At 35.9% G+C, this 16,503-nt stretch overlaps 1 protein-coding gene across 1 annotated transcript; it reads left to right on the top strand.

Annotated features, from left to right (window-relative positions):
* Positions 1 to 1,245: 1,245 nt before the first annotated feature.
* Positions 1,246 to 11,812, top strand: DBT (dihydrolipoamide branched chain transacylase E2). The gene is made up of 12 exons (XM_010006777.1): positions 1,246 to 1,327; positions 2,603 to 2,667; positions 3,629 to 3,752; positions 3,925 to 4,000; positions 4,802 to 4,983; positions 5,353 to 5,480; positions 6,274 to 6,517; positions 7,266 to 7,432; positions 8,492 to 8,569; positions 9,489 to 9,680; positions 10,206 to 10,277; positions 11,170 to 11,812. Exons 1-12 carry the CDS (start codon positions 1,246 to 1,248, stop codon positions 11,335 to 11,337), a joined length of 1,578 nt encoding a protein of 525 aa, XP_010005079.1. The 3' UTR covers positions 11,338 to 11,812.
* The last annotated feature ends 4,691 nt before the right edge of the window (positions 11,813 to 16,503 follow it).

The raw sequence follows: 16,503 nt of genomic DNA, 5'->3' as shown, positions 1-16,503 counted from the left end.
CGGCGGCACAGGTGACCGTGCGCCCCGCGGCCTCGCCCTGCGGCGGAGCCTGCCCGCTGCTCCCTGGGGTCCGCCCTGCCCCGCGCTGCTGCCCACGAATGCCTTCCCTGTTGCCCGTGTCTCCCGTGAAAGAGACGTGTGCCTCCTGTAATAACCCACTGACAGCCTTCTCAGGTTTTATTTCTTGGTCACCGGATTCAGTGTGTTACGCTGCGTTACAGCCGCTCCGCCCGTGCATCAGGCCCTTTGCAAACCTGTGCACGGAGGCGGTGTGGCTCACACACTGAAAGGGAACCTGTGTTCTTTGAATCCCAGGAGCCTTGGTGCCTTCAAATTAAGTAGTTGAGATACCTTGCCATACTGTAGCAAGTGAATATACTTGGCTGCCTGTTAGGACACTTAAAATCTCATAAAATGTCACGAAGAGTCACTTCTGCCTTCTTGTATTATAGTCTTCCTGCTGCAGTAAAAAGTGTTCGTTTTCAATTATTTCATGCTGTTTTGTGAAATATATTCTTGTAAAATAATCTGAGTTTGTGTTTCCTGCAAGCACATTTTGAATTTTGCTAGACAATATACTTCTTGTGACTGTCTACTATGAAACAGTTACAAGATCTGAAAAATAATATGGTTATGAAAGTATTAAAGGGCTTTATTTTAATATTCTCAGTGCTTTTGCAAACACTTGGCTTAGCAAGAGGAAGGGCAAAGTGATGGTGTCCATTGCAGGCTGTAAGTTGTGAAGATTAAAAGAAAGGAGACTCGGGTCTTTGTGTTAAGTAGTAGGGAAGTAAGGGTTACCTGGGCACTAGGACACGGTGCCAGTTATTTAGGTGAGGAACAGTGTCTGACTGAAATGTGCTACCATGGAATTGGTTTAGGAAATAGGCAACTATGTACTTGGAGATACAGAATATGTATGCAGAACAAGACCGATGTAAATATTGTGACAGCAAGTCAAAAGACTTCTATAAAGGAGTATCCTTTAATGAGAAGTCATTGCCTTTGAGCACAAGTTGTCGCTTTGAGTTTGAAATTCACTGTTATTTCCTCAGGTACTTGGTTGCTTTCAGGCTGCATAAAAACCACTGTGTTCTGAGGCAATCAGTAGATTTTTAGGACTAGAAGTGATTTAGAAAATCATGGGTGGCTTCTTTCTGAGGAGATAACCAAAACTGAGCCAAACAGGGCAAGGCAGTTCTCTCCCATACAGCATACAGCTCCCATGTTATCTTGGTTAAAACCATGAATCTCAGTCAACAAGTGGCTGATGTGCCCTCAGGGTCAGTGAGAGACTGGAGTGATCCATCATTTTCTTCTTCCCACGGTAACTCCATACTTTGAGGACTTGTGCAGGAAAGGTGTTCTCTTACTGTGGCATTATTGCCTTTAAATTGTCATATAGTGTAGCAGTGGTGACATAAACATAATGGGTAGTGCTGTATTTTTCCAGACATCAGGATACATAGATGGCTATGCTGTTGATACTAGAATTGATTTTTGTCTTTTATATGCATTTGTTATTTTTTTATTTGGCATTACACAGAAAATAATATTCTGGAGATTAAATACTGAAATTAATAAGCACGGCTTATTTAATGGATTTTCATTTTCCCCCGTTAGAAAGGAACACTGTTCTATGAAGAGGTTGGGTTCTGTGTTGCTGCTTTAACATACTAGCACACCAGCTTTTTAGTAGAGAATGTGCAAAACTGCAAACCAAAAAAATTCAATTTTTTGTAGTAGTTTTGAATTATTCCTACTAATATAATTTGAAACAGCATTGAAACTCTTCTGTAACAAAACCAGTCTGTTTTTTTGGCAGTGACATTACTAATTCACTACCTGCATTGGTTACCAAATGTTAAAAACACATGGAAAGCATTATGAAACTTCACATTTAGAAATAGTTCAGAGATTTGATGTGCTCCTTGTGATCATCTTCACAGGTAAATATTGAATGTTTTCCATGAAAGGTCATATAAAGAGAAAAGAATTTTATTATAAGCTTGGGACAAAATATCTTGTTGGACAAAAAAAATGTAACCGTTAAGTGGAAGGAAGAATAGAATTTTAAAAAGGAGAAAATAGGCTTGTGAAGATGTATATTTATACCAGTTTGGTAATTGAATAAGAATTTTAAATGTGTTCATGAAATGAGATTTGTCATAGGTTAAAATTATCTTTTTATATTATTTGTTAATAGGGGAAGTTGTTTGGAGGACTAATGAAAGAGTTTTACTGTTAGCTCATTGTAGGAATTGGAAAAATACTTATTCTAGATTGGTAGATACAGTCTTACCAGGCAACTGAAAACTCAGTATTACTTTGTTGTGTCCTTTATGGTAGAATATATTGTATAAATTTTTGTGCCTAAAAGAGAGGTTATATTAAATGCAACTTGCAATGCTAAATAGTGTAGAAAATGTGTCCATCATCAGTTCAGAACTGCACATTTTTCTGAATAATCTACTTTAAAAGGTGTAATATAAAATAGTTAAGCATTTGGGGGCGAGGGGGAGGGCAATCAGGAAGTTTCATGTGCTCTGTAGTTACTGAAGTATTTTTTAAAAAAGAAGTTAAAATAAACTTTCCCATACAGGTGTGCTGTTTTCTGGGTCCTCTAAGAAGATAATTTCTAAATTTTACAGTTTTGAGCTACTTGAGGTACATTGTAGCACGTAAATTTTTTCATATCTCTAAATTAATTAGAGATTGTATATACAGATAATTTATTATTTTTATTAATTTTTCAGCACTCTAAGACAACATAACACCAGAATTACGTTAGATTTAAGAAATCTTACTAAATAAGAAAGGGTCTGAACTAACTTTTGTTGAGATTAATGATATGCCTGTTTATGTCAATGCAAGTGCTACTGGCTTTGCTTTTGACCAAAATCATGACTGATTACGTGATGCTTTAAAGCATAAAGTTTTGCCTGAAGAACCTTTCAGAAAATTCTGTTGACCCTTAAAGTTGATTTCTAAGTAAACGTAATTGTAACCATGGAAGAAGTTCTTAAAAAATGTAATTCAAGTTGATGTGAACTGATACTTACTTGAAGATCATTGCCTCCTATGGATTAAAAGAAATGAAAAGGCAACTGTCTGTGCCCTCTGGTGTGAATGTCCCTTCTAATTAGTACTTCTGATCAACCTTTGATTGGAATAAGTACTGACAAAGAACAATACGTTGATTTTTCCTGCAGTCCAGGGGATCCTTCCAATATCCATTCTGGATAAGAATATTTCAGATGGCTGATGTAGTTGATATTGTGTATGCTTTTTGTGTGTGTGTCTTGATTAAACTAATTGCTTAGAGAAACAATAGCAAGTATGAATCTTTTACCAGATCTTGTCATGATTTTTGTTAATTGGTTGTGTTATTGTGGCTTTGATCTCCCCATGTGTTGTGTTAGTGAAAGAAGTTAAAAATCTGCCAAAGCTTCTGCTAATTTAATGGTTATTGTACATTCAGTATGTATTTGGTATGATTATGTTTCCAGAAGAACTTCTCATATAGTCTAGAATTAAACTATTTTAGTATTACCGTTTTTTCAGGAATATTAAAAGAGCTCTGTATTCCTCAGTCCATTATATTAACACTTGAGAATTTTCTCCCCAGGTTTGCATTCACCGTGTTAGATCGTGCAGCAGCATTCGCTTTATAAAATCAAAATATGTGTGCGTGTTTGACAAATCTGCCCTCAAGTTTAGTCATCAGCAACGATTATTCAGAACATCTGCTGGTAATCTTTTTCATAATAAAATAATTTATTTTATTTTGCTACTTTATGGGTGTTATGTTAGTGGTTCATATATGGCTGGTTTGTAGACTATTTCTGATGCTTTCAGATTTTTCTATCTGATACCTTGTATTTAATATTAAACATCCCATATTTCCTTATTGTCTGTTTTAAGTTTCATGTGGCCAAATTGTCCAGTTTAAACTTTCTGACATTGGAGAAGGGATTACGGAGGTGACTGTAAAAGAATGGTAAGCTCTTCTTTCTTAGAAATATACTAAGAAATCAGGAAGCAGTTTAATAGCTGTATGATCAGTTATGTATCTGAGAATGCTTCCTAGTGAAGTTCTTCAAGTTTCATTTTTCACAGTTTAAAGCCTTGTATATACTGAGCTTTGCATTTTGTTTGTTTGCAATCTGTTTATTTAGGAGTGGGAAAGATAGAAGGAATGGGATGCTGCAGCTGTATATAGGCTTTCCTTCAGTGATTAATATCTTTAGAGCACAGGTGGTCTGTCTTTTATTATATTTACTTAAGCTGAACTTTGGAAACAAATGACTAGTGTGGAGAATCCACATAATTTTACCCTATACCCCTTCTCTATTGACTTTAGAAAAAGACTTGAATGTTTCAGTTCTTTGTAAAAAGCCAGTAATTAATGGGTTAAGCAAAATCAAAGTGTACAGTGAAGGAAGGCAGTGTTGAAATGCCCCGTTCTTTGTACAGGTAGGTGAAAACTTCCTTAGATTCCAACTAAGATGCGCTAATTTTAACATGGCTTATAGTCTGTCAAGAAAACTTTACTAAAATAATAGTAAAAATATATGTGTGATGGTATCCTAAAAAAATTGTGTCAGTTCACACAACAAAGGGTTCTGGAACAGTCAGGCCAAAGGAAAATAGCAAATGTATCCATTATATAGAATTTGTCTTCTCATCTGGAATGTGTTTTCATGTTGTGGGGATGTACCTAATGAACTTACCAAAAGAATACACAGCATAGGTTTTGATACTTAATATGTTTTATACTCGCCTGTGTCTTTTCTTTTAGGTACATAAAAGAAGGTGACAGCGTGTCCCAGTTTGATAGCATCTGTGAAGTACAAAGCGATAAAGCTTCTGTTACTATTACTAGTCGGTATGACGGCATCATTAGAAAACTCCATTACAATTTAGATGAAATTGCTTTTGTTGGAAAACCATTAGTGGACATTGAAATTGATGCTTCAAAAGGTACTGTAAGCCCTTTTTTTCCCCTCTTGTGTATTTTATATTTGTTTTCGTAAAAACATTGGTGACAGAGGAGTTTACTTTTTTGTGCTGAAAATCTTAAAACTTAATTATTTTTTCCCCCTTTACAACGCAATAAAATTAAGTAGAAAAAGCTGTGATATGTTACTAGGATTTAAAATCTAAAAAGCTGGAAGTTCCTATGAAAAACTGAGCGTAAGTAGCAGCCTTTAACATGCTGTGTTCCCAGCCATAGTAACTCAAAATCAATCTTAAAAACTTCATCTATCTCAGAATCACAGAACAGTTGGGGTTGAAATATAACAAATGCTTATAATATAGTAAAGTTAATTTTTTTCTTTTTGTTTGTAGGTGTTGCCCCAGAAGAAGATGTTGTTGAAACACCTCCTATGTCTCATGAAGAGCACACTCACCAAGAGATAAAAGGTCATAAAACATTAGCAACCCCTGCAGTTCGTCGTCTGGCCATGGAGAATAACGTAAGTTTGCTGAATTGGGTCCTGCTGCATTTTATCCATCTTTTTATGTAGTGGTTTGACTGACTGGGAAAATGTTCATCTGGAGGAAGATGCAGTGAGAAATTACTTGTTTTCAAAACATTTACATTTCAGAAGTATGAAACCTGTTGTAAAGATGAAGTGGATTGTGCTTTGTGATGATTATGGTGGATAGGAAAAGAATTACTGAGCTTTAAATGCAGCTGGGTTGCTTCAGGCTGGAGATTACAAAAACCTTTTTATAGCAAAAATTATAAAAGTATCAGAATAGATTCCTGGGATAGAGGAAGGAGGAAGAGAAAATGCAATCTCAGCTTTAGCTACCTTGTTCTGTTTTTCAGATTTGTATTCGAGCAGAGGATGTACTAGGTTATCTTCTAAGCTTTTTTCTAACTCTTTTTTTACTATGAATCTATGAATATTGCATTGATTTTGAAAACTTTTGGTGCATTTTTAGGAGAAAAATAAAACAAAAGGTAGAGAAAATTAAGTAACAAATAGCTTTCCTCTAGTTAGTATTTTACTGTTGATCCTATGAGGTAGTTAAGAGGTAAGTAGTATTCCTAGTTCCCCCTTAAAATATGCAGTTAGACACCTAGTGGGCCTTCTGGATTATTTGAACAGTGCTGAGTACCTAATAAGACATAGAATAGGAAAGAAAACTGTAGGTATGTTAGATCAGTAACTGCATAATTTTAAAGGGTAGCTACCAATACAGGGTATTTTTATATTGTTGTGAAAATGAAAGTGTCAAAGCTTGTTATGTACTTTTCAGATTAAATTGAGTGAAGTTGTTGGAACAGGGAAAGATAACAGAATCCTTAAAGAAGACATACTCAATTACTTAGCCAAACAAACGGGAGCTATTCTACCACCCTCACCGAAGGCTGAAATTGTGCCACCTCTGCCAAAATCAGAGACTGTGCCTGCTGCTCTGAAGGAGAAAGCACGCAAAATTCCTGTACCTGTTTCCAGACCCATTGTGTTTTCAGGAAAAGATAAAACTGAACCTGTAACAGGTAAATAATGAAATCTAAAATCTTCACAGTAGGTTACTAGTAAACATTACTCAATGAACAGTTGAATCCTTTTGATGGAAGTGTGTTTCACGTTACTGTCTTGCAAGTGAGGAATAGGAAAACATGCTCTATAAAAAAGGTGTTGCATGATATTATTGTTTTATGAAATGATTGTTCATGTCTTGGTTGGGTGGGATTGAGCTGGAAGTTACACTTGCACGTTTGTGTAGTGTTTCTTCAAATGTATGCTGAAACAGGTAGGCATTCTGAAACACATTCGAATTTGTCACAGTATGAATCATTAAGCAATTACTGGCAAAGTGCAGTAAAGCTAAGGGTTTATCAGTGCTTTATAATGCCATACTTCAGCATTCACACTTTGGGAAAAGAGATTAGCAAAAGACACTAACATAAGAAAAACCACATTATAAGAGGAAGATGAAAGGTTTTTGCTTGCCTTTCAGGCAATGTTTATTTGGAGAGGCACAAAAGAGTGGTGCAGATTACTGTACTATGATTTCAAATACATACGTGCATAGAAGAGATATGAGGTAATATAATCTGAAATACTAAAGTTGTAAAAATTTAGTTATATGTGAGCTTTACCCTGTCCTTTTTTTGTTGTGGTTGTGTATTGGTTTGCTTCAGTTTTTTTAAGTTAAGTGATTTGTTTAATGAAAACAAATAATTGAAATTTCACCATAACTTCCCAGAAGGTTGGTTTAAGAAATTGATGAATGTTTTCCAGGTTTTCAGAAGGCAATGGTAAAGACTATGAGTGCTGCCCTGAAGATACCTCACTTTGGTTATTGTGATGAGATTGATTTGACTCAGCTTGTTCAGCTGCGAGAAGAGCTGAAGCCTCTAGCACAAATCCGTGGGGTTAAACTTTCCTTTATGCCTTTCTTCATAAAGGTGAGATGTGCAGCAGAGCACTCTATGGAGTACTTAGGCTGATTTTGCTGGAATCTGATCACTGTTGTAAGTTGGGAGCTTCTCTCTAGCATCTGAATATTAACAAGCCACAAGAAAAGTCTCAGCTTTTCTTGTTTATTGAACCACTTATGAATTTACTGTTGAAATCATAGTTAGAGTTGTATAATGGAAAAATTATGAAATATTAATGGAGAAGGATAGAGCAAATAAAGTAGTATAAATTATGGGACTAAGCATCACAGAGTGTTTAAATTACACAAACCAAGTTTTGGAAACTCAGTATTTTTTACAAGCTCCATTGTAAGGAACCTCACCAGAAATGCATAATTCAGAGGTCCCTTCCAACCCCTCACATTCTGTGTGATTATTATTGTTATTGTTGTTAGATTTTTTTTTGGTAATGAACCTCTCAGGTGGATTAGAATGTCTTATCTGTTGTTTGGGAGACCAGGCACTTGCACTCATTTAGTTACCATGGTTCCATTTCCAACTGTTGGCATCACTGAAAGCAGATGCACTGCCTGACCTACTCATAAAATGCATAGCTTAGTCTGAAACTTCTAGTACTGCTGTTTCCATCAGAGTGCTAGGTAAGCACTCATTCTGCTCACTCTCTATAAGGGGGAATTAATATTATTTCCTTGAAATAGTTGTCATTGAAGTGGAGAGCTGAGAATGCCATTGCTGCTGAATCTCCTAACTTTTTTCTTGGGTATTTGATTTGAATTGTGGAACAGAAATAAAAATTCAGATTCAATAATACTTGGGAAAGGGATTATCACTTTTTAAATGTCTGTCTGATGTATATTTGTTTTTTATATAAGTAGTCTTTTTTTTTTCTGCTCTCCTAATAATGACAGAATATTATCAGACAAGCTTAGGAGAGTTGAAGCCAAATTTGATTGCATTGAGAAAATCCGTATTGTTGTTAATCTAAATTGTCTCTTGCTATTCCTTCGTTTTAATGCATCTCTCTGCTTATAAAATATAAAAAAGCTTTCTTTCTTTCTTTCTTTTTTTCCCTTTTATATTTAACAGGCAGCCTCTCTGGGACTACTGCAGTATCCTATTCTTAATGCTTCTTTGGATGAAAGCTGTCAAAATGTCACATATAAGGTTTGTAAACTACTGATAAAAGTTGTGATCAGAAAACCTAACGTAACCTAACAGCTAACAAGGGCTTTTCAGAATGTTTGAGATAATTGTAAGAACCAAAGTTACAGTGTTGTGCTGGAAAATAATTTGTGTCCACATTTTAAGATTGGATTTAATTTACTGTTGATCTTATTTCAGTAGTTTGTTTAATGAGAGTCATTTTATTATTCAGACTTGCCTCAAAAAAAGCGTATTAATATAATGATTTCCTGTTTTTTACCTGAAGATGGGACAGGCATTTAAAATGAGAACATTTAAAATTTAATGCAGTAATTTAAAAGTAATGGCACAGTGATTTCACTGTTCCAGCACTCGTGTATTGAAGTCATATTTTAAACTCAGTTTTGATAAAAATTATTTATTTTTGGTACATGGTACTGAGTTGATACTTCTGGGCAGCGAATGTCTGTTTTCTTAAGTGATGTGTACATACTCCTTGCAATAAAAACTCCTTTTATGCTGTTTTATCAGTATTTTTCAGATGAATCCATATATATTCCTTCTAGCAAATGAAGGGCAACTCAGTTTCCTTTTTTTTTGAATTTTGGTGTTCTCTTTAAAATCCGCTAGTAATATTTTATTACTCATATAATAATTCTAAAGTGAAGTATTTTCCATGCAAAATTGATTCCAGGATTTTGTATTTCCTGAGTGCACAGTTGCCAAAATCAGTTTGGCACTTTGTTGATGTGGAAAGTTAATACTTAAAATTTACATCCCCTTCTCCCCTCAGAATTGTATAGAGGAGTTGCTTACTACAGACAACACTTTCTAGGTTAAAATAATATATAGAAAGGACATTATTCAAGTGATTTTTTAATGTAAAATACATTTTATGTTACTGCTTGTGGTAATGTCTGGTTAATGAAACTTGTTGCAGGCTTCGCACAATATTGGAGTTGCAATGGACACAGAGCAAGGTTTAATTGTCCCCAATGTGAAAAATGTTCAAGTCTGTAGTGTGTTTGAAATTGCCTCTGAATTAAATCGCCTACAGACCTTGGGCTCTGCAGGCCAACTGGGAACAAATGACCTCACGGGGGGAACATTCACCCTTTCGAATATTGGCACAGTAAGTAGAGGAAAAGTGAGAATTAACATCTGAAAACCACTTCTGAAATTACTACATTTTTAAAGTTTAATATGCGGTGAACAAAACCTGTAGCAAATGGATGGAAGAGACGGGAAGAAGAAGGAAGGGGCTTGACTTCTGTAATCCCTGAGTTTATACGAAGTATTAGGTACATATATGTATGAAATAACTCTGGCCAGTTTTACCGTCCCTCTAGTCCGCTCCTTCCTGCGGGTGGGTTTAGATTCGACTCTTTTGCTCCCTTGGTGTTAGAAACAGTAGTTTGAACAAGCAAAGCAAAGTGTCCTTGGTCTCTCAGCAGTATCATAAACATCCAGGCATTATCACTCCACTAGCTATAAAACTTGTGTGCTGCTTAAAAAGAGAGTTCACTGAAGAAAAAATAATCAGTAAAAGGAAAATTCGCTTCATTCTGGCTCAAACTAGGACAAGCAATGCAAATGGCCATCTGCTTAAAAAAATAAATTATTTGTTAACTAACATCCCCATCTTTTTCTTTTCTAGATTGGTGGCACTTACGCCAAACCAGTGATACTACCTCCTGAAGTAGCTATTGGAGCACTTGGAAAGATACAGGTATATTACCTATCCCAGTGGTGTGAGTGTTTATTTAACTAAGGTTATCTGTAAAGAAAATGAAATGTGGAGTGACCCTTTGTTTTTTTATATAAACATTTCCCCTTTATGTTACACAAATGGCATAGCTTGTGATTGAAGAGTTTTGCTGTGTTTTCAGATGAATGTGCAGAGATACCAAATGTTTAAATAGTAGTCTCTGTTGCTCAAGGGTTCAGGGTTGTGGTTTTTTTCTAGAGTCCTGTTATATTTCACTCATATCTCTGTTTAGCCTTCTAGTTATTAAGGAAGAATGTAAGTATATTTTTGCAAGTTTTGCAGCATGGCAATAGCATTTTTGCTGTCACCAAGGAGAAAAGATGAGACTAAAAAAACATACTGATAAGTTTAATTTCATGACCCAGATAGCTGAGTCCATACAGAACTCTCTGTATGATAAAGGCAGTTCCATATTTTCTGAATTTCAGGCTTTAATTCTTTAATATAGACATTTGAGATGAATGCTGGAAATGAAATTAGCATTAATTTAAAATACATTTTTATGTTCATCCCATGAACCTCTTGTTTAGGGAATGGTTTAAGGAATCTGTCACTTTAAGCACTAAGGTGCCATTCCTATTCAGGAAGAAACTTTTGGGTCAAGAATGGTGTTCACTGCTGCAGTATTTCCATGATGGTGGAAGCAGACTTTTTATTATGTAGGTTTCCAATATATTCTAATCTGCTGCACAAACAATAATGGGAAGGTGTTTTTTGAAGGGAACTACTGCTGTCTGTCTCATTTAGCAGAATGTTTAAATTTAGATTTAAAAATGATCAATTAAAAATACAGATTTGTTAATTAAAGTATTTATAATGTGTTGGGCTTTTGTTTCCTTCCTCTGATTTTTAGGTTCTTCCTCGATTTAATGGAAAAGGTGAAGTATATAAAGCACAGGTAATGAATGTGAGTTGGTCAGCTGATCACCGCATCATTGACGGAGCTACAATGGCCCGGTTTTCTAACTTGTGGAAATCTTACTTGGAGAACCCTGCTTCGATGCTGCTAGACCTTAAATAAAGGAAACCATGGCTAGAATATGCCTTTAAACTTTGTGGTTTAGACTGAATGACTATAAAAGCTGGCTCTGCTAGCACGTGCTCTTTGCTACTCACATCATATAATAGTTTTATGTGGTTAAAAGTTCTCAGCAGCTGGTATCAATTAATTGTTACTTCTTCTAATTAGTAATGCTGTAATTTCTTCTACAGCAGACTGTCATACTTAATAGGTCATGGTGTGACTTCTGAACATGCCGATGGAATGTCTTCATTTTGCCTTTTATAATATGTGTGGTTGTGAGTCTGGTGTGACTGAATGACACTGATCTGCATCTGCAGTATTTATAATCAAATTAATCAGTTTTGAAGGTTTTGAAATACTCATAGTTCTTCCTTGTTGGACACACACATTTATTCTAAAAAATAATATCCAAAATTCCCAAAAGAAGTTATGCAAAAATCATATACAAATAAAATGCCTTTTAAGCTTCTGCTGTAAGATGTCTAGAGGGCTTTTTGTTGTTTAACGAGTAAATCTCTCAAGTCTTTTGTTAGTCCACTTTTTCCTGGCCATTACTTGCACAGGTGCTCTTTATCAAATTATAAATGAAGAGGCCCTATTTATTAAAATGGTTACTGATAACATTTATAGACAACTGTCAGAGCCAAATACTCTCTAGAATATCCTATGTTTTTATAGGCTGGAAGTAGTTGCAGCTCTTAAATACTTTCGAGTTATTTTTGTTTCTTATAGAAATCATCTGTCTTAAAAAATAAAAAGAAAGAAAGGAAAGAAAAAAAAAAAAAAGGAGGATCTCATTTGTTATTCTGTCATTAGGTAAGCCTGACAGTAAGCAGAAAGTGTTCTAAAAACTTGCACAGCTTTGTTTTACTGATGTTCAGATACTAGAATTTGACAGATTAATCAGATACAACTAGGAATTCACATGAAAAAAATGCTGTATGAGATAATGACTTTTTAGCCTCAGATAAAAGGCACATAATGAATAGATACAAGTTAATGACTTCAGAACAGAAAACAGTTACTTGGCTTTAAGGTAAACTAAACAGATTATGAGGATTGCACTGATTTTTTTAACTGGAGATCTAAAGAAAACTGTTGCATATAAATACCTTATAGAAATAAAAGCTGCAAACAGACACAAGGAGTGACAGTTACATAGCCCTAAAAATTAGTTTGTGAGACATGAAGTGGATGTTTTAATCTTTCTTTAGGTATATCAAAAACTGCTTCTACAGGAGTATTTTCCAAAACTGTAGACCAAAGTTGTCTGTTGCATTTAGCTGTGAAGATACAAGGCACAAGCTACCAGAGGTAGAATCTCTGCTGTCCTTGATGCTGAGACTGAGCAAGAGGAAGGCTGGTAATGTAGAGGAGGGAGCATGAGAGCATACATGCAAGGTGCTTTTTATATTTCTATTGTGGTGTAAGGGTCTTTTTTATACAGGTCATTGCTTGCAAAGTTTAGCTAATATATCATGCATATCACCTATTTCATTTTTATCAGATTTAAATAAAAATAAAAAAAAATAAGTCACAAAAAATTGTAGTATTGCTTTTATTTGTGAATTTTGTATAGGCAATCATGTACATGTGACTCAAATTTATATTTCTACTTATTGTCAAGAATCTACTGCACTCAAGACTACTAAAAGAACACAGCCTACTGGCTACTTCCCTACAATTATATTGTTATGGTAAGGGCTGAGCTTGAATAGTGTATTCTTTAATCTGATGTCCATGGAAATAAATAAATTGAGGAAATACAAATGTATGATAGAAAGCAACAATGTGATTTTTAAATATTTCAGACAGAATTATTTTGCTGACACGAGGAGCCTGAAATTTGACTCTCAAAACTCCAGTAAAAAGGAAAGTAGGTTGTTGGGTTTTTTCCTGGCTCTAATTATGTGTCTCTTTTGAGGAGGAAGAAATTAATCGTTTGATTTTGGTTATTACTTTTTTGGATCAAGAAAAAACATTGATTAAAAAACACTGTCGGTGTTGAATATATACTGTAACTGAAAGAAGAAACACCTATACCAAAGAACTTGTTGGATCACTTTTACTTTTGCATAACTTTTTAAAACAAAACAAAATGCTTAGAAGATTGAAAGCTAAAGCACTTAATGTCTTTAAATTGGCACTGGTGTTCATGTAGATAGTTGGTTATGGACTGGAGAAGGGTTTTTTGGTGATTAAAGTTCTGTGTAGTAATGCTAGAATCCGAGACTAATAATGAGGAAAAGCTATTTCTACGGAAAGAGGGTTATAACCAAGTGAATAATATTTTTTTAAATCTCATCCTCATGTTTTATACTTTACTGCAAGAATTGGTTAGAATTACCCAGCTTTGTGGCTTCTGCCTCAAACAATGATCTATGATTATTGCTGTCTCTCCATTTGGTGAAAGAAAAGATGCTGACTAAGTTGTTCTCCTTTTATCTTCTCTAAGGGCTCTTTGAAGAAATAGAATATTAAAGTTATGGAGCAGATCATGTGTTATGGAGCAGATCATCTTGAGTGCCATTATGCAGCATGTGTGGAACAACCAGGTGATCAGGCCCAGTCAGCATCGGTTTATGAAAGGCAGGTCCTGCTTGACAGACCTAATCTCCTCTTGTGACAGGGTGACCCATGTATTGGCTGAGGGGAAGGGCTGTGGATGTCATTTACCTGGACATTAGAAGAGCTGTTGACATTGTTTGTCACAGCATTCCCCTGGAGAAAATGGCTATATAGGGCCTAGACCAGTGCACACTTCACTGATTAAAATCTCACTGGATGACCAGGCCCATAGAGTTCTGGTGAATGGAGTTAAATCCAGATGGTGGACAGTCACAAGTGGTGTTCCCCAGGGACCTCAGTATTGGGGCCAGTCCTCTCTGATATCTTTATCAGTGATCTGGACAAGGGGATCAAATGCACCCTCGGTCAGTTTGCAGATGACACTAAGTTGGGAGCCTGAAGATAGGAAGGCTCTGCAGAGGGACCTGGACAGGCTGGATCTATGGACCAAGGCCATTTGTATGAGGGTCAACAAGGCCAAGTGCCAGGTCCTGCGTTTTGGTCAAAACAACCTCAGGCAACACTACAGGCTTGGGGAGGAGCAGCTGGAAAGCTGCCCAGCAGAAAAGGATCTGAGTATGTTGATTGACAGCTGGATGAACTTGAGCTAGCAGTATGCCCAGACTAAAGGCATCCTGGCCTGCATCAGGATTAGTTTGGCCAGCAGAAGCAGGGAAGTGATTGTCCCCTTGTACTCTGCACGGGTGAGGCTGCACCTTGAGTACTGTGTGCAGTTTTGGGCCCCTCACTACAACGAGGACATTGAGGTGCTGGAGTGAGTCCAGAGAAGGGCAAAAAAGCTGGTGCAGGGTCTAGAGCACAAGTTTTATGAGGAGCGGCTGAGGAAACTGGAGTTGTTTAGCCTGGAGAAGAAGAGGCTGAGGGGGAGACCTTATTGCTCTCTACAACCTCCTTTCAGGAAGTTGTAGCAAGGTGGGGTTTGGTCTCTTAGTAACAAGCAATAGGAAGTGGACTCAAGTTACACCAGGGAGGTTTAGAATAGATACTAAAAGAAACTTCTTAATTAAAAGGATAATTAAACACTTGAGTAGGCTGCCCGAGGAGGTGATGGAATCATTATCCCTGGAGGTGTTTAAAAGATACATAGATGTGGTGCTTAGGAACATGGTTTAAGCACTGGACTTGGTAGAGTTAATAGTTGGTAGAGTTAGGTTATGGTTGAACTCGATGACTTTAGAGGTCTTTTCCAACCAAAAGGGTTCTGGGATTCTGTGAAAAATGTTTCATGATTGGAAACATGAAAAGGGGTGAGTAATAACCCCTCTGCACATCCTGATAAAGATTGCTTTTCTGTCTTGACTTTCATAATTTGCACTAATATTCTTCAACAAGAAAATTTTTCAGCGTGGGAAAAAGTAATGAGTAAAAAAACTTCCCAATATAATGCTTTTTCTGGTCTAATTAGTCAATCTTGCTATTTCATAGCACTTTGAAGCTCAGTTATTTTGCAGAGAAACATTACTAGAGTACAAGAAGTAACTGTCATTTAGAATTCATAACTAGTTTGTTTTTCACTGTGGACTGTAAAAGTACTCCTTTGTTCTTTTTGTTCATAATTTGTTACTTTTATGTCCTGGTTTGAGGGAGTCCAGGAGTTCATGGGTGTACAGTTTTGTTCAGCAAACTGGAAAGACTTCAGGAGTCGTAAATGCTTGGGGGTTTTGCAGAAGTGCCTCATGTGATACCTTCTATTCTCAGCACAGGTTAAAATTAGAACTAGACTGACAGTGCATTGGAGTCTGAGAGAGGGTTCTATATGGTTTTGGTAGTACAGACAAAATGTGTAATTTATCTCTGCTTTTACCCGGAAAGCAGCGAGTCACAGGGAATCCTTGAAAACACCAAATAATGGAGGTAGGTTGTTAAACTGTTTCAGATGCTTGGAGATGAAGTTGCTGGGAGATCAGATTACTTGGGAGTAAATTTGCAGTTGTTTTACAGCTATTCTTGGGAATTAATTTCTGAGTTTTTGGCCATCAAGGCATGATTGTTATGGTTTTTGTTTTCCTAATAAATAATAAGACGTAAGAACAAGTAGCTTTTCATACTAGTCCTGTTGTTATATGGTTGAATCTCCTTGAAAACAAAGTCATATGCTTAGGCCTTCTTTCACATTCGATGGTTCTGAAACAGTATTTAATTAAAAATATATTTTCCACAGCAAAAGAGAGTTGCTTAATGTAAGCTTTATTAAAAATAAGTAGTTTCAACTGTATAACCTGATGCTGATTTTAGTAGTACAAATATTAACAAATGTCTCTTTTTTTGCACAGTTTCTATAAAAAAGTTTTATAGTTTTCTACCTAAAAAGGCTTCTTGTTCAAAAAAATGTCTCTAAACAAGAATCAATAGATCAGGTAAATCACTGAATCTCAGAAGTTTAATCCTGAGAAATAATAAATTAAAATTGTAGCCATAAATCAGAGCAAAAAAAAACAACATATAATGTCTTTGCCATTACTGTAGCATATTGGGATGAGGAGTGGGAAAGGTGATTACTATAAGGACCACTGAAAGATAAGTTAATCCTTCAAATTAGCAAATACTATTGCATTTATGGGAGGAAGGGAAAGA

Source organism: Chaetura pelagica, unplaced genomic scaffold (genome assembly GCF_000747805.2).
Source record: "Chaetura pelagica isolate M959 unplaced genomic scaffold, ChaPel_1.0 scaffold69, whole genome shotgun sequence".
NCBI lineage: Eukaryota > Metazoa > Chordata > Aves > Apodiformes > Apodidae > Chaetura > Chaetura pelagica.
The sequence above is the reverse complement of the archived record's forward strand: the minus strand, read 5'-3'. Positions and strand labels throughout refer to the sequence as shown.

Excerpts from the sequence above, each read along its gene's own strand:
- DBT (XM_010006777.1), top strand. The coding sequence starts at position 1,246 with ATGAATCTCAGTCAACAAGTGGCTGATGTGCCCTCAGGGTCAGTGAGA. Across the intron at positions 5,481-6,273 it reads GTCTGGCCATGGAGAATAAC|ATTAAATTGAGTGAAGTTGT; the intron begins GTAAGTTTGCTG and ends TGTACTTTTCAG. Across the intron at positions 9,681-10,205 it reads CCCTTTCGAATATTGGCACA|ATTGGTGGCACTTACGCCAA; the intron begins GTAAGTAGAGGA and ends TTTCTTTTCTAG.